This window comes from Pristiophorus japonicus, chromosome 2 (genome assembly GCF_044704955.1).
Source record: "Pristiophorus japonicus isolate sPriJap1 chromosome 2, sPriJap1.hap1, whole genome shotgun sequence".
NCBI classification, from domain to species: domain Eukaryota; kingdom Metazoa; phylum Chordata; class Chondrichthyes; family Pristiophoridae; genus Pristiophorus; species Pristiophorus japonicus.
Window position 1 is genome coordinate 208537029 of NC_091978.1, and position 19104 is coordinate 208556132.

At 44.5% G+C, this 19104-nt stretch overlaps 1 protein-coding gene across 3 annotated transcripts in view; it reads right to left on the reverse strand.

Moving 5' to 3' along the window:
• Positions 1–19104, reverse strand: part of ncapg (non-SMC condensin I complex, subunit G) — a 160487-nt gene that overhangs the window by 126940 nt on the left and 14443 nt on the right. For 2 of the 3 annotated variants that reach the window (XM_070870779.1, XM_070870780.1), the window contains exon 3: positions 804–1010. In XM_070870779.1, coding sequence (XP_070726880.1) covers positions 804–1010 — 207 coding nt within the window. The remainder of the gene's footprint in view (positions 1–803; positions 1011–19104) is intronic. The other variant, XM_070870781.1, reaches the window with a different exon arrangement.

The window sequence follows — 19104 nt, forward strand, 5'->3', positions numbered from 1 at the left end:
GGAAGGCGAATGGAATGTTGGCCTTCATTGCAAGAGGGATGGAGTACAAAAGCAGGGAGGTCCTGCTGCAACTGTATAGGGTATTGGTGAGGCCGCACCTGGAGTACTGCGTGCAGTTTTGGTCACCTTACTTAAGGAAGGATATACTAGCTTTGGAGGGGGTACAGAGACGATTCACTAGGCTGATTCCGGAGATGAGGGGGTTACCTTATGATGATAGATTGAGTAGACTGGGTCTTTACTCGTTGGAGTTCAGAAGGATGAGGGGTGATCTTACAGAAACATTTAAAATAATGAAAGGGATAGACAAGATAGAGGCAGAGAGGTTGTTTCCACTAGTCGGGGAGACTAGAACTAGGGGGCACAGCCTCAAAATACGGGGGAGCCAATTTAAAACCGAGTTGTGAAGGAATTTCTTCTCCCAGGGGGTTGTGAATCTGTAGAATTCTCTGCCCAGGGAAGCAGTTGAGGCTAGCTCATTGAATGTATTCAAATCACAGATAGATAAATTTTTAACCAATAAGGGAATTAAGGGGTATGGGGAGCGGGCGGGTAAGCGGAGCTGAGTCCACGGCCAGATCAGCCATGATCTTTTTGAATGGCGGTGCAGGCTCGAGGGGCTAGATGGCCTACTCCTGTTCCTAATTCTTATGTTCTTATGTTATGTTCTTATGTAAAAATGATTTACTGGTCGGAAATCCATCATCAACCAATTTTTTAGCAAATAAAGTAAAATAGCAACAACTTAATTCCAAGGTACAATATATTTTTAAAGACAAGAACTTTTGAGAAAAATACTGCACCTGAAGCAGAAAATGAAATAGGAACAGCATGAAAGGGTTTTCTTCCTCATCACTTTCCTCATCCACTGGTTCTTCCAACGAAGTAGCAAACTTTGCAACAAACTCAATCATCCTTTCTACTGCTGGCTCTCGCTTATAAATGGTCATGGGATACTTCAACAAATTGATAAATTCTCCATGAAATGTATTTTTATCTTCATCCTGCAACTTTTAATAACATTTGTAATATTAATAATGGAAAGGGTATAAACACAGACTTTTCCTAGGAAAATGTTAAAAAGAAAAAGTATAGGATGAGAAAAGAACTCGGCCTATTAAACCCTCTACTTTCACCAGACCTTGTACAATCTACTGTGTCATGAATACTCCCCAACCTATTTAACTGCTTCAGGAAAGTGATTAAAAGTAGGTAGGAAAAAAAAGCTCTAACAAGTGAAATCTCGATATTAATCCAGCATTAAAATTTACATTATTAAACCTGAACCAGTTGGATTTCACATGGAGAACTGGAAACACAGCAGTCAAGGTGCCTGCTCCTGATCACCTCGCAATGACCTTCTCTGTGTTCGAACAGAATTTGTCTCACTTTAATGCTCTCTCATGGTCAAGCAGCCTGCTGACAATCATTGCCTTGGTTCATGAATTATCAGGTGGTTGCTGCTGACCATGGAATCTCATCCCAACACTTGTCAATGCCTTAAAGAGAGAAGGGCGGTGAATGGAGAAAACTAAAAGAAAGGATAGTATGTTCATCTCTTGATTCAGCGGATTTCTTAACACTTCGGTAGAAGACAAATTGAATATAAAGTACTACTGTGAATATAGAATACATGATCAAGATCAGCAAGCATTTTCTAAACAAACATGACCATCCCTAAACGATCAACAAAACAATCAGAAGTGAAGTGAAGAAGAAAAAAAATAAATTCTATAAGGCCTGGAGACAGAAAGCTTGGGGAGGGAGGGGGTTGTCACTGAAATTACTGTAAGAAAACTCAAACACATTAAAAGGAGTGGTCAGAGGGGCAAAGACAAACCTGGAAATGAGCATAACTGATGCAACAGAGGAAAGGAAGATAATTATTTCAGTCTTAGAACACCAAGAAGCAGCCAGAGAAAAGACAAAAACCTGAAAAGAATGAGGCCAAAATTGAGGATGAATGTAAAATATATTTAAATAATAATTTTCATAAAATCATCTTTATCATTTGGAGGTTGTTCGGCCCATTGTGCCTGTGCTGGGTCTTTGGTAGAGGTATCATATTAATCCCAGGCCCCTGCTCTTTCACCATAGCCCTGTATATTTGTCCCTTCAAGCATTTATCTTTTGAATGTTTTATGATCGAATCTGCTCTACCAGCCTTTCAGACAGTACATTCCAGATCACGACAACTCACTATGTAAAAAAAGGTTTCTCACATCACTCTGGTCCTTTTGCCAATCACCTTAAAACTGACCTCATGGTATTGGAAACTGTTTCTCTTTATTTACTCTATCAAAACCATTCATGATTTTGAACAGCTCTATCAAATCTCCTTTTAACCTTCTCTGCACTAAGAAGAACAACCCCATTCTCTCCAGTATCTCCACATAACTAAAGTTTCTCATCCCCGGTAAATCTCTTCTGCACGCTCTCCAAGACACTTTTCCAAAGTGTGGTGCCCAGAATTCAACACAACACTCCAGCTCAGGCCTAACCAGTATTTTATAAAGGTTTAGCTTAACTTCCTTGCTTTTGTACTTATGCCTCTTTAATAAAGTCAAGGATCCTATGGTTTTTTGTTTTTAACAGCCTTCTCAACTTGTCCTGCCAACTTCAAAGATTTGTGTACATACACCCCAGGTCTCTGTTTCTGCAACTCCTTAAAATAGTACCATTTAGATCATATTGCCTTTCCTCATTCTTCCTTCAAAAGTACATCACTTCACACTTCTCTACGTTAAATTTCATCTGCCATGTATCAGCCCATTTCACCAGTCTATGTCCTCCTGTAGTCTGTTACTATCCTCCTCACTGTTTATCACATTTCCAAGTTTTGTATCATTGGCAAACTTTAAAATTATGCCCTGTATACCCAAGTCCAAGTCATTTATATCAAAAAGAGCAGTGGTCCCAATACAGACCCCTGGGGAACAGCACTGGATACTTCCCTCCAGTCTGAAAACAACTATTCACCACTACTCTCTGCTTTCTTTCCCTTAGCCAATGTTGTATCCACACTGCCACTGCCCCATTAATCCCATGGCATTTTAATTTTGCTAACAAGTCTTTGGGCTCAATTTTTCCCAAGCCCGTTTTCTGGCATATTGCCAGTTACGCCCATTTTTCTCGAACAGAAATGCGCCAGAAATATTTTGCCAAAGTTTCCCCGATATATAATTCGAATTTTGCACCACGCAGCGTGTCCAGTCACCTCGGAGGGTGGAGCCTGCGCCGAAAAACAAAGCCACACCTTCTGCACATGCACGGAAAAAAAGTTACGTTTTTGGCATCGTTCCAATGGACGCGCTTGCTCAGTACAACTCAGATTTGGCAATCGCCCATTTTTAAAGAGCCAGTTGTGTGTGTGTGTGAGAAGAAGTGCTGAGAGAGCATTGGAAAATTCGCAGCTGCAGCAATACAAGATGCAACGCAGTGCAAGGACCAAGAATTTCTTACAGGAAGAAGTGGAGGCACTAGTTACTGTGATTGAGAACAGATGGCAGGAGCTGGACACTAGCAGAGGTCACATAAAAGTTCCACCCAAAGAAATGAAGAAACGCTGGAACCAAGTTGCAGAAGATTACTGCGCAGTGGTGACCACCACGAAATCTGGACGCCAGTGTAAGAAGAAATGACAGGACCTTGGTCAAGTAGTTAGTATAAGTAATATTTTCATTTATTCAATGAAATTCCAATTGCAAATGTAAATGTAAATGTGACCAGCTCATGGAGGTGACAGCCCCTTCCGTGACTAGTGGTTCGAATGTTGGTGGGACATTCCATGGTTTCACACCTTCTGAGGTTGCGGGTTCCAGCGAGGCACACCCAGGGCCCCACCTTCCGAGGTTGCGGGTCCCAGTGTGTGGTGCAGCGAGGCACACCCAGGGCTCCACCATTCCAGGCTGCGGGTCCCAGTGTTGGGGTGCGAGCCACACACATGGGGAGGAGGGGAAGGAGAGCTCGACCGCGCTCTCCTGAGATGCAGGATCTAACAGATGTGGTTCAAATTATGTCATCGTGTGCGGAGAGCATTGACCTTACCCGATCACTCCTGGACGCCATCAGTGGGGTGAGTGATGAGGCAGCGGGACTGTCAGTAGAAGTATGAGCAACGACACGAGAAATGGGAACGACATCCGGGACCATCAGTGAGGGAATAGTGGTCATGAGGGAGAGAACATCAGAGGTAGTGCAAACCACGTCACTGACCATGAGGGAGGGAATGTTGCAGGTAGTTCAGATAGTTTTGCTCAACATGAGGGAGGGAATGTTGCAGGTCGTTGAGATACTGTCAGGGCGCATGAGGGATGGCATGTTGGAAGTTAGCTGCTGCAATAAAGTAACACGCCCAGACCCCGCATCCACTGACAGAATCAACTGTCACTCCCACTCCAATCTCCATACCAATCTCTGAAGACCTCAAAGCCGGGCCCTCCAACTTGACGCATGCGTCCTCCAACTTGCCGCCTGACGTCCCCCACCCTTAAGGGCTGCGCATTATCAAAGATGTTAGGAAGAATAAGCTTGGTACCAAGCCCAGAAACATTGCACCACCACCTGTGGGCAGAGGTGGTGGAGTGACCAAGTGCAGTGGGTGGTCTTAGAATAAGGGAGATGAGAGATGGGTGCAGCCTTTCTTTGCTGCTGTTGTTACATAGAAACATAGAAAATAGGTGCAGGAGTAGGCCATTCAGCCCATCGAGCCTGCACCACCATTTAATAAGATCATGGCTGATCATTCACCTCAGTACCCCTTTCCTGCTTTCTCTCCATACTGCTTGATCCCTTTAGCCGTCAGGGCCATATCTAACTCCCTCTAACGAACTGGCTTCAAAAACTCTCTGCGGTAGGGAATTCCACAGGTTAACAACTCTCTGAGTGAAGAGGTTTCTCCTCATCTCGGTCCTAAATGGCTTACCCCTTATCCTTAGACTGTGACCCCTGGTTCTGGACTTCCCCAACATCGGGAACATTCTTCCCGCATCTAACCTGTCCAGTCCCATCAGAATTTTATATGTTTCTATGAGATCCCCTCTCATTCTTCTAAACTCCAGTGAATACAGGCCCAGTCGATCCAGTTTCTCCTCATATGTCAGTCCCGCCATCCCGGGAATCAGTCTGGTGAACCTTCGCTGCACTCCCTCAATAGCAAGAACATCCTTCCTCAGATTAGGAGACCAAAACGGAACACAATATTCCAGGTGAGGCCTCACCAAGGCCCTATCAACTGCATTAAGACCTCCCTGCTCCTATACTCAAATCCCCTAGCTATGAAGGCCAACATGCCATTTGCCTTCTTCACCACCTGCTGTACCTGCATGCCAACTTTCAATGACTGATGTACCATGACACCCAGGTCTCGTTGCACCTCCCCTTTTCCTAATCTGCCGCCATTCAGATAATATTCTGCCTTCGTGTTTTTGCCACCAAAGTGGATAATCTCACATTTATCCACATTATACTGTATCTGCCATGCATTTGCCCTCTCACCTAACCTGTCCAAGTCACCCTGCAGCCTCTTAGCATCCTCCTCACAGCTCACACCACCACCCAGCTTAGTGTCATCTGCAAACTTGGAGATATTCCACTCAATTCCTTCATCCAAATCATTGATGTATATTGTAAAGAGCTGGGGTCCCAGCACTGAGCTTTTCTTTTTAACACACTTTGTCCCTTTAGAATTTTGCTGTAATGTGGCCGTTTTTGATTTTTGCCTTGGCTTTCTCTGCCCTCCACTTTTACTTTTCTTCTTTCTATCTTTTGCTTCTGCCCCCATTTACTTCCCTCTGTCTCCCTGCATAGGTTCCCATCCCCCTGCCATTTTTATTTTAAACCCTCCCCAACAGCACTAGCAAACACTCCACCTAGGACATCGGTTCCGGTCCTGCCCCGGTGCAGACCATCCGGTTTGTACTGGTCCCACCTCCCCCAGAACGGGTTCCAATGTCCCAGGAATTTGAATCCCTCCCCCTTGAACATTCCTCAAGCCACATATTCATCTGAGCTTTCCTGCAATTCCTACTGACTAGCACGTGGCACTGGTAGCAAACCTGAGATTACTACCTTTGAGGTCCTACTTTTTAATTTAACTCCTCGCTCCCCAAGCTCAGCTTGTAGGACTTCATCCCGTTTTTCACCGATATCGTTGGTACCTATATGTACCACGACAGCTGGCTGTCCACCCTCCCCCTCCAGAATACGCTGTAACCGCTCCGAGACATCCTTGACTCTTGCACCAGAGAGGCAACATACCATCCTAGAGTCTCGTTTGCGGCCATTGAAATGCCTATTTATTCCCCTTACAATAGAATTCCCCATCACTATAGCTCTCCCACTCTTTTTCCTGCCCTCCTGTGCAGCAGAGTCACCCCTGGTGCCATGGACTTGGCTGCTGCAGCCTTCCCCTGATGAGTCATCTTTCCCAACAATACCCAAGGTGGTGTGTCTGTTTTGGAGGGAGATGCCCGCAGGGGACCCCTGCACTTCCTTCCTTCCTTCCACTGCTCTTCCTGATGGTCACCCATTCCCTATCTGCCCGTGTAACCTTTACCTGCGGTGTGTCCAACTCACTAAATGTGCTATTCACGACATCCTCAGCATTGCGGATGCTCCAGAGTGAATCCATGCGCAGCTCCCGTGCCGCAATGCGGTCTGTTAGGAGCTGCAGCTGGATACACTTCCTGCACATGTAGTCGTCAGGGACACTGGAAGCTTCCCTGACTTCCCACATAGCACACAAGGAGCATGACACGGGTTTGGGCTCTCCTGCCATGACTTACACTTAGATTACTTAATTTGGCAACAATGACAAGGTTTCTTACCAAGAAGAAGATAAATAAAAAGAAAACTACTCACCACTCAACCAGCCAATCAGTTACCCTCTTGGCTGTGACGTCACCCTTCAATTACTTTTTACTTCTTTCTTACTTCTGACCCTGTTGCAGCTGCAGCTAGCTGCTCGCTCCACCTCCGGCCGCTGCTCCCAATTGCCGCCGATCCCCAGGCTCCCGCTGGGCCTTTATAGGCCGCTGCTCGCTCCACTTCCGGCTGCTGCTCTCGAATGCTGCCGATCCCCAAACTCCCACTGGGCCTTTATAGGCCGCTGCTCGCTCCACCTCCGGCTGCTGCTCTTGACTGCCGCTGGGCCTTTGTAGGCAGCTGCTCGCTCCACCTCTGGCCGCTGCTCCTGACTTATTATTATTGTTACTGTTGTAACTGTTCTCAAATTAAAAGTTTTTTCTTTAATAAGTTATGTATATTTACAAGTTTATGACTGATCTTAGAGTGATAGTTAAGTGAAGCTTGATACAAGAATCATTTTATTAAAGTTAAGTACATTGCAAACTTTTGAATAAAATATATTTTACATTAAAACTGAATCATGTTCCATTAACACAACACAATATTACAGAACAGCTCCAAACAGTAAACATGTCTATGTGGAAAAGTTGTCGCCGAGCCCTCAGGCATCAGTAAAGCGTTCACGGATGAGCTACTGGCGCAAGGCTCGAGCAATCGTTGGAAGGAGCACGATGGCCCGCCCTCCTCCGCCTTCGCGCTCCAGCCTCAGGCAATTGCATGGCTTCCTCATCCTCATCGTCCTCCCCCTCTTCCTCGTCATCTGCATCTTCCACATTATCAGCCACTCTCACCGCAGGTGGGTCCTCCACTACCAGGTGCTGCTGCCTCATGATGGCTAAGTTATGCAGCATGCAGCACACAACAGTGAACTGACCAACAATTTCAGGGGTGTACAGCAAATAGCCTTCGGAATGGTCCAGGCATCGGAAACGCTGTTTCAATATGCTAATGATCCTCTCAATGATGCTGCGTGTCGCAACGTGTGGTCAGCTTCCGTCCAGGTTATGGATAGGGGCGTCATGAGCCAGGTAGCGAGGCTGTACCCTTTGTCTCCCAGTAGCCAGCTGTGCCCTTCTGGCTGCTGCTGCTGAAAGATGACAGATACAACGCTGTCGCGTAGGATTAACCCATCATAGGTGCTGCCAGGGTATCTTGCATCGATTGACATGATGTGATGCATGTCATCACACACGAGCTGCACGTCATCACACACGAGCTGCACATTAATGGAGTGGAAACCTTTTCTGTTCATGTACATCTCAGAATCCTTCAAAGGTGATCGCAAGGCGATATGGGTACAATCAATGCAGCCCTGTACCTTTGGGAAGCCAGCAGCCCTGGAGAAGCCCACAGCCATGGATTGCTTGGGCGGTCATGGGGAATTTTATGAAGTCATTCCTATGCGTGTACAGTGAAGCCGTGACCTGGTGAATGGAGACATGTGTTGCATGTTGAGAGATAGCGCACACATCCCCAGTTGTAGCTTGAAACGAACTCGACGCATAGAATGAAAGTGCAGCTGTAACCTTCACTTCAACTGACAAAGCAGTCCTCCTGATGCTTCTAGGTTGCAGGTCTGCTTTCACTAACTCACAGATCTCACTTACAACTTCTTTGCGGAAACGCAGCCTTCCGACACAGTCTGCATCACTCAGGTGGAGGTATGAACGCCTGTCTTGATATACCAGAAGTGGATAAGGCCTCCTGCCCAGCACCCTACGGGCTCTGATGTTCCTAATGCGATTAAATGAAATCAATTGTCTCCTACGTAGCACCATGATGCAGAAGGCTTGCACAAGGTATGGCATTGTCAGTATTGCTCCCATACTTAAATTTAATCTTTGAAAGAAGCTCAAAACAGCAGGAAAACAGGCAGCACAGGTTCGCAGTTGTATCTCTCCAGGTCTGTATGGATGGACCACACTCAAAGGTCTTGTGACTCCTCCCCTCTCCTCCTTCCCCCCCCCGCCCCCTTTCCCTGGGCTCCAAGCCTTCTGATCGGCACCTCTCTCTCTCTCTCTCTCTCTCTCTCTCTCTCTCTCTCTCTCTCTCTCTCTCTCTCTCTCCTCCCCCTCATGGCTTGTTTTGAATCCCGAGCCGGTGTGTCCAGGCACAAGGCTGATTCTACCGGCCAATCCTACGACCCTCCAGCCCTGCTTCAAGACGTTCGTTGGTGGCATGTGCGAGTAAAAAAAATGAAAAAACTTCTAAAATCCAACAAATTTACACTTCTACGTTGACAGGTTAAAAAAAAATTGAACTTTATTACCGATTTTGACAGTGTTCTTGACTCCCTCCAAAATCATTGATTTAAAAACAATTTGTAAATGTGCGCTGGCTTTCTTAACACACCAGTCGTTTTTTTGGCAGTGGCCAGATACGCCGACCCAAGAGAGGACCCCAGCAGCAGCCAAGTCTATGGCACCGTGGGTGGCTTCACAGGAGGGCAGGAAAAAGAGTGGAAGAGCTATAGTGATAGGGGATTCTACTGTAAGGGGGATAGATAGGTGTTTCTGCAGTCGCAACCGAGACTCCAGGATGGTATGTTGCCTCCCTGGTGCAAGAGTCAAGGATGTCTCGGAGCAGCTGCAGGGCATTCTGAAGGGGGAGGGTGAACAGCCAGTTGTCGTGGTGCATATAGGTACCAACGATGTAGGTAAAAAGCAGGATGAAGTCCTACAAGCTGAATTTAGGGAGTTAGGAGTTAAATTAAAAAGTAGGATCTCAAAAGGTAGTAATCTCAGGATTGCTACCAGTGCCACGTGCTAGTCAGAGTAGGAATTGCAGGATAGCTCAGATGAATACATGGCTTGAGGAGTGGTGCAAGAGGGAGGGATTCAAATTCCTGGGACATTGGAACCGGTTCTGGGGTAGGTGGGACCAGTACAAATCGGACGGTCTGCATCTGGGCAGGACCGGAACCAATGTCCTAGGGGGAATGTTTGCTAGTGCTGTTGGGGAGGGGTTAAACTAATATGGCAGGGGGATGGGAACCTATGCAGGGGGACAGAGGGAAATAAAATGGGGGCAGAAGCAAAAGATAGAAAGGAGAATAGTAAAAGTGGAGGGCAGAAATCAAAAAGGGCCACATTACAGCAAAATTCTAAAGGGACAAAGAGTGTTAGTGTTAAAAAGACAAACTTGAAGGCTCTGTGCCTCAATGCGAGGAGTATTCGTAATAAGGTGGATGAATTACCTGCGCAGGCACCTATTAACGGTTATGATATAATTGGGATTGCGGAGACATGGCTCCAGGGCGACCAAGGCTGGGAACTCAACATCCAGGGCTATTCAAACATTTAGGAAGGATAGACAGAAAGGAAAAGGAGGTGGGGTAGCGTTGCTGGTTAAAGAGGAAATTAACGCAATAGTAAGAAAGGACATTAGCTTGGATGATGTGGAATCTGTATGGGTAGAGCTGCGGAATACCAAAGGGCAGAAAACGCTAGTGGGAGTTGTGTACAGACCACCAAACAGTAGTAGTGAGGTTGGGGATGGCATCAAACAAGAAATTAGGGATGCCTGCAATAAAGGTACAGCAGTTATCATGGGCGACTTTAATCAACATATAGATTGGGTTAACCAAGTTGGTAGCAATGCGGTGGAGAAGGATTTCCTGGAGTGTATTAGGGATGGCTTTCGAGACCAATATGTCGAGGAACCAACTAGAGGGCTGGCCATCCTTGACTGGGTGTTGTGTAATGAGAGAGGACTAATTAGCAATCTTGTTGTGCGAGGCCCCCTGGGGAAGAGTGACCATAATATGGTAGAATGCTTTATTAAGATGGAGAGTGACACTGTTAATTCAGAGACTAGGGTCCTGAACTTAAGGAAAGGTAACTTCGATGGTATGAGACGTGAATTGGCTAGGATAGACTGGCAAATTATACTTAAAGGGTTGACAGCAGATAGGCAATGGCAGACATTTATAGGTTACATGGATGAACTTCAACAATTGTACATCCCTGTCTGGAGTAAAAATAAAAAGGGGAAGGTGGCTCAACAAGGGAAATTAGGGATAATGTTAAATCCAAGGAACAGGCAATTGGCGAGAAAAAGCAGCAAACCCGAGGACTGGGAGAAATTTAGAATTCAGCAGAGGAGGACAAAGGGTCTAATTAGGAGGAGGAAAATAAAGTATGAGAGGAAGCTTGCAGGGAACATAAAAACTGACTGCAAAAGCTTCTATAGATATGTGAAGAGAAAAAGATTAGTGAAATCAACGTAGGTCCTTTGCAAACAGAATCAGGTGAATTTATAATGGGGAACAAAGAAATGGCATACCAATTGAACAAATACTTTGGATCTGTCTTCACTAAGGAAGACACAAATAACCTTCTGGAAATGCTATGGGTTCGAGGGTCTAGTGAGAAGGAGGAACTGAAGGAAATCCTTATTAGTCAGGAAATTGTGTTAGGGAAATTGATGGGATTGAAGGCCGATAAATCTCCTGGGCCCGATAGGCTGCATCCCAGAATATTTAAGGAAGTGGCCCTAGAAATAGTGGATGCATTGGTGATCATTTTTCAACATTTTATTGACTCTGGATCAGTTCCTATGGACTGGAGGGTAGCTAATGTAACACCACTTTTTAAAAAAGGAGGGAGAGAGAAAACGGGGAATTATGGACCGGTTAGCCTGACATTGGTGGTGGGGAAAATTATTAAAGATGAAATAGCAGCGCATTTGGAAAGCGGTGACAGGATCGGTCCAAGTCAGCATGGATTTATGAAAGGGAAATCATGCTTGACAAATCTTCTAGAATTTTTTGAGGATGTAACTAGTAGAGTTGACAAGGGAGAGCCAGTAGATGTGGTGTATTTGGACTTTCAAAAGGCTTTTGACAAGGTCCCACACAAGAGATTAGTGTGCAAAATTAAAGCACATGGTATTGGGGGTAACGTATTGACGTGGATAGAGAAGTGGTTGGCAGACAGGAAGCAGAGAGTCGGAATAAACGGGTCCTTTTCAGAATGGCAGGCAGTGACCAGTGGAGTGCCACAGGGTTCAGTACTGGGACCCCAGCTATTCACAATATACATCAATGATTTAGATGAAGGCATTGAATGTAATATCTCCAAGTTTTCAGATGACACTAAGCTGGGTGGTGGTGAGAGCTGTGAGGAGGATGCTAAGAAACTGCAGGGTGACTTGGACAGGTTAGGTGAGTGGGAAAATGCATGGCAGATGCAGGATAATGTGGATAAACGTGAGGTTATCCACTTTGGTGGCAAAAACAGGAAAACAGATTATCTGAATGGTGACAGATTATGAAAAGGGGAGGTGCAACGAAATCTGGGTGTCATGGTACATCAGTCATTGATTTGGTATGCAGGTACAGCAGGTGGTGAAGAAGGCAAATGGCACGTTGGCCTTCATAGCTAGAGGATTTGAGTACCAGGAGTGGGGAGGTCTTACTGCAGTTGTACAGGGCCTTAGTGAGGCCACACCTGGAATATTGTGTTCAGTTTTGATCCCCTAATCTGAGGAAGGGCGTTCTTGCTATTGAGGGAGTACAGCGAAGGTTCACCAGATTGATTCCTGGGATGGCAGGACTGACATTGAGGAGAGACTGGATCAACTGGGATTGTACCCACTGGAGTTTAGAAGAATGAGAGGATCTCATAGAAACGTATAAAATTCTGATAGGATTGGACAGGTTAGAGGCAGGAAGAATGCTCCCGTTGCTAGGGAGTTCCAGAACCAGGGGTCACAGTCTAAGAATAAGAGGTAAGCCATTTAGGACCGCGATGAGGAGAAATCTCTTCACTCAGAGTGGTTAATCTGTGGCATTCTCTACCGCAGAAAGTTATTGAGGCCAGTTCGTTAGATATATTCAGAAGGGAGTTAGATATGGCCCTTACAGCCAAATGGATCAAGGGGTATGGAGAGAAAGCAGGAAAGGGGTACTGAGGTTGAATGATCAGCCATGATCTTATTGAATGGCAGTGCAGGCTCGAAGGGCCGAATGGCCTGCTCCTGCACCTAATTTCTATGTTAAAAAATGTTGGCACAGCTGCGAACAATTGAAAAAACTGGCGCAGACATCAAAAGAAAAACTGGCCTAGAAAAATCGTAACTAAGTCAGTTACGCCAGCGCAGATCACTGGGGGAAACTTTGAAAAAATAAATACGCCAGAAAAAACGACCGGGGAAAATTGAGCCCTATATGTGGTACTTTGTCAAACATCTTTTGGAAGTCCATATACATAATATCAACTGCACTACCCTCATCAACCCTTTGTATTACTTGATCAAAGAGTTCGAGCAAGTTAGTCAAACACGATTTGCCTTTAACAAATCCATGCCGACTTTCATTTATTACCCTATACTTTGCTAAATGTCAATTCATTTTAAGAATATAAGAAATAGGAGCAAGAGTAGGCCATTTGGCCCCCTCGAGCCTGCTCTGCCATTCAATAAGATCATGGCTGATCTGATCATGGACACAGCTCCACTTCCCTGCCTGCTCACCATAACCCTTCACTCCCTTATCGCTCAAAAATCTGTCCATCTCCGCCTTAAATATATTCAATAACCCAGCCTCCACAGCTCTCTGGGGCAGAGAATTCCACAGATTTACAACCCATGGAGAAGAAATTCCTCACCTCAGTTTTAAATGGGCGACCCCTTATTCTAAAACTATGCCCGCTAGTTCTAGATTCCCCATGAGTGCAAACATCCTCTCTGCATCTACCTCGTCGAGCCCCCTCATTATCTTGTATGTCTCAATAAGATCACCTCCCATTCTTCTAAACTCCAATGAGTATAGGCCCAACCGGCTCAACCTTTCAGAGATCAACCTCATGAACCTTCTCTGAACTGCCTCCAAAACAAGTATATCACTCCTTAAATAAGGAGATCAAAACTGTATGCAGTACTTTAGGGGTGGCCTCACCAATACCCTGTACAGTTGTAGCAGGACTTCTCTGCTTTTATGCTCCATCCCCCTTGCAATAAAAGCCAGCATTCCATTTGCCTTCCTGATTACTTGCTGTACCTGCATACTCACTTTGTGTGTTTCATGCACAAAGACCCCCCAAGGTCCCTTTGTACTGCAGCATTTTGTCATATTTTTCCATTTAAATAATAATTTGCTTTTTTAGTTTTTCTGTCAAAGTGGATAATCGCACACGTTCACACATTTGGCAGATAGAATATAATGTGGGAAAGTGTGAGATTATCCATTTTGACAGATTTTGTGTCCTCCTCATAATTTGCTTTCCCACCCATCTTTATATCATCAGCAAACTTGGCTACATTACACTCGGTCCCTTCATCCAAATCATTAATATAAATTGTAAACAGTTGAGCTCCCAGCACCGATCCCTGTGGCACCCCACTAGTTACTGTTTGCCAACTGGAAAATTACCCGTTTATCCCGACTCTGTTTTCTGTTAATTAGCCAATCCTCTCTCCATGCTAATATATTACCCCAACCCAGTGAACTTTCAGCTTGTGCAGTAACCTTTTATGTGGCATCTTATCGAATGCCTTTTGGAAATCCAAATACACCACACCCATTGGTTCCCCCTTATCCACCCTGCTCTTTATATCCTCAAAGAACTCTAGCAAATTTCATAAAACCATGCTGACTCTGCTTGAATAAATTATGCTTTTCCAAATGTCCTGCTACTGCTTCCTTAATAATGGACTCCAGCATTTTCCCAACGACAGGCGTTAGGCTAACTGGTCTATAGTTTCCTGCTTTCTATCTGCCTCCTTTTTTAAATAGGGGCATTACATTTGCTGTTTTCCAATCCCCACCTCCCCAGAATCCAATGAATTTTGGTAGATTACAACCAATGCATCCACTTCTTTTAAGACCCTAGGATGCAAGTCATCAGGTCCAGGGGACTTGTCCATCTTTAGTCCCATTATTTTACCAAATACTACTTCTTTACTGACAGTGATCGTTTTAAGTTCCTCCCTCCCTATAGCCGCTTGATTATCCATTATTGAGATGTTTTTAGTGTCTTCTACCATGAATACCAATACAAAATATTTGTTCAAAGTCTCTGCCATTTCCCTGTTCCCCATTATTAATTCCCCAGTCTCATCCTCTAAGGGACCAACATTTACTTTAGCTACTCTCTTCCTTTTTATATACCTGTAGAAACTCTTACTATCTGATTTTATATTTCTTGCTAGTTTACTTTCATAATTTATCTTCCCTCTCTATTTTTTTTAAAGTCATTTTTTGCTGGTTTTTAAAAGTTTCCCAATGCTCTGGCCTCCCACTAATCTTGGCCACTTTGTATGCCATTGTTTACAATTTGATACCATCCTTTATAGAAACATAGAAAATAGGTGCGGGAGTAGGCCATTCGGCCCTTCGAGCCTGCACCGCCATTCAATGAGTTCATGGCTGAACATGCAACTTCAGTACCCCATTCCTGCTTTCTCGCCATACCCCTTGATCCCCCTAGTAGTAAGGACTACATCTAACTCCTTTTTGAATATATTTAGTGAAACCATGGTCTCTGAATTAACTGTTTCATTCTCCATCCTAATGTAGAATTCCACCATATTATGTTCACTCTTCCCCAAGGGGCCTCGCACAACGAGATTGTTAATTAATTCTCTCTCATTACACAACACCCAGTCTAAGATGGCCTCCCCCTAGTTGGTTCCTCGACATATTGGTCTAGAAAACCATCCCTTATGCACTCCAGGAAATCCTCCTCCAGCGTATTGCTTCCAGTTTGGTTAGCCCAATCTTTATGCATATTAAAGTCACCCATGATAACTGCTGCACCTTTACTGCATGCACCCCTAATTTCCATTTCCTTAGTTAACCACGGATGGTTATCCTTTCTCAGTCTATCCTTCTCATTGGAATATATTTTTGTTGAGAATTATGAAATATCTTCTTATATGTCTGCCGTTGCTCAACCATCTTACACTTTAATCTATTTTCCCAGTCCACTTTAGCCAATTCTGCCTTCATACCTTTGTCGTCTCTTTTATTTAAGCTTAGGGTACTGGTTTGAGATCCAAGTTTCTAACCCTCCAACTGAATTTTTTCCCGGATTACTGTCTCTAAAAGTTTCTAAAAGGGGTATGCAGAGAAAGCAGGAATGGGGTACTAAAGTTGCATGATCAGCCATGATCATATTGAATGGTGGTGCAAGCTCGAAGGGCCGAATGGCCTACTCCTGGCACCTATTTTTTATGTTTCTATATGTTTCCGCACCACCGACAATAAGCTGACTGGCCTGTAGTTGCCAAGTTTATCCCTCTCCCCCTTTTTAATAAACAAAGGTATAAAATTTACAATCCTCCAGTTCTCTGACACCACTCCCATATCTAAGGAGGATTGGAAGATTGCAGCCAGAGCCTCTGCAATTTCCATACTTACTTCTCTCAGTAACCTAGGTGCCTCCCATCTGGACCGAGTGACTTTTCTTCTTTGAGGATTGCCAACTTTTTAAGTACCTCCTCTTTATATATGTTTATCCTATCCCATAATCGCTACTGCATCCTCCTCTCTTATGAAGACAGATGCAAAGTACCCATTTAGTACCTCAGCCATGCCCTCGGCCTCCACAAGATAATCTCATTTTTGGTCCCTAATCTGCACTACCCTCCCACCATTTTTGGGTGTATAAAGAATTTTGAGATTCCCCTTTATATTCACTATTGTTCCCTTTTATAGATCTTCTCTTTACTTTCTTTATTCAGCATGGCTCTCTACTGTATTATGGACCTTAGAATTGTCATAAGCCTCCTTTTTCTGTTTCATTTTAACTATATCTTTAGTCATCCAGGGAGCTCTGGCTTTGGATGCCCTTCCGCTCCCTCTCAATGGAATGTGTTTACTCTGTACCCGAACCATCGCCTCTTTGAAGGCCTCCCAGTGTTCAATTACTGTTTTGCCTACGAATATTTTATTCCAATCCACCTGGGCCTGATCCCTTTTCAACTCACTGAAGTTAGCTTTCCTCCAGTTAAGTATTTTTAAGTTTGATTTAACTTTGTCCTTTGCCATAACTATTCTCAACCTGATATTATGATCATAAGAACATAAGAACATAAGAATTAGGAACAGGAGTAGGCCATCTAGCCCCTCGAGCCTGCTCCGCCATTCAACAAGATCATGGCTGATCTGGCCGTGGACTCAGCTCCACTTAACCGCCCGCTCCCCAGAACTCTTAATTCCCTTATTGGTTAAAAATCTATCTATCTGTGACTTGAATACATTCAATGAGCTAGCCTCAACTGCTTCCTTGGGCAGAGAATTCCACAGATTCACAACACTCTGGGAGAAGAAATTCCTTCTCAACTCGGTTTTAAATCATTGTTCCCCAAATGTTCGCCCACTGAAACATACTCCATTTGCCCCACTTAATTCCCCAGAACTAGATTCAGCATTGCTTCCTTCCTCACTAGGTTGGAAACGCACTGATCAAGCAAGTTCCATTGTATACATTTCAGGAATTCCTCCCCCTCTTTGCTCTTTACACTGTTACTATCCAAGTCTATATTAGGATAATTGAAGTCCCCCATTATAACTATTCTATAGCTCTTGCATCTTTCTGTAATTTGCCTGAAAATCTGCTCCTCTATTTCCTTCCCAATAATTGGTGGCCTATAGTGTACACCCAGTAGCATAATAGCTCCTTAATTCCACCCAAAAAGACTATGCGCTAGAATTTCCCCAAAGCCCGCCAGTACCCGACTGCTGGCCAAAAAACCGCTAAGGCTGGGAAGATTATCGCCAGTGAAAACTTCCCGAAAGTTTTTTTTTTAAATCCGCTCAGCGAAAAATATTGACCCTGCACCCCAAATCTGGGTGAAAAAGTGCAATTTTGGCTTGATTGAGTTGTGCCTAAAGAAAATGGGTGATAAATTTAAAAATCTATAAAAATTTACCACAAGGCTGTGGGTTGGGCCCAACACAAGAAAAAGAATAAAAATAATTTTTCAAAACACCCAACTAAAAAAAAAAAATCCAAAAACATTCCCAACACACTTTTAAATTAAATCACCCCAAGAGAAAAATAGTAAAAAACCAATCACATACCTTTTTCTTGCAGAACTATTACACACCGCCCAGCTCCGTTGATCCTCATGGGCGGTTTAAACATTTTTTTTTCTTTCATATTTACCTACGAGTCCCCGCTCAGCCAAAAATCACGCCAGGGCGATCTGTGGACGGTGCACACCGGCGGTCCGCTCGCCAGCGGAACTTCAAAACTACCAGCGTGCCTCAGTTGGGGAATTTTTCGGTGACCCGGTTCTCGCCTAAAACGGCCAATACCGCCAAGAACCAGTGTAAATTCTAGCCCCATGTCTTTGGCTCCTCAACTACATCATGCCTCACCAGTGCTATAATAGTTTATTTGATCAATACTGCCACCCTCTCTCCTTTTTCTCTTTCCCTATATTTCCTGAACACCTTGTAGCCAGGAATAAGAAGTTTCCAATCCTCCCCTTCTTTGAGCCAGGTCTGTTATTGCCACTATATCAGAATCCCATGTAGCGACTTGTGCCTGCAGCTCACCAACTTTATTTACCATGCTCCGTGCATTTACGCACATGCACTCCAAACCCATTTTAGACTGCGTCACATGATCCCTCCCATTTCTGAACTATTCTTTACTCTCGTGCTATTTGCCTCTCCCAGTGCTACGCGCACCTTGTATCTACACAAGAACATAAGAATTAGGAACAGGAGTAGGCCATCTAGCCCCAAAAGTCTGCTCCGCCATTCAACAAGATCATGGCTGATCTGGCCGTGGACTCAGCTCCACTTACTCGCCTGCTCCCCATAACCCTTAATTCCCTTATTGGTTAAAAATCTATCTATCTGTGATTTGAATACATTCAATGAGCTAGCCTCAACTTCTTCCTTGGGCAGAGAATTCCACAGATTCACAACCCTCTGGGAGAAGAAATTCCCTCTCAACTCGGTTTTAAATTGGCTCCCCCGTATTTTGAGGCTGTGCCCCCTAGTTCTAGTCTCCCCGACCAGTGGAAACAACCTCTCTGCCTCTATCTTGTCCATCCCTTTCATTATCTTAAATGTTTCTATAAGATCACCCCCTCATCCTTCTGAACTCCAACTAGTAAAGACCCAGTCTACTCAATCTATCATCATAAGGCTCATCTCCGGAATCAGCCTAGTAAATCGTCTCTGTACCCCCTTCCAAAGCTAGTATATCCTCCCTTAAGGTGACCAAAACTGCACGCAGTACTCCAGGTGCAGCCTCACCAATACCCTGTACAGTTGCA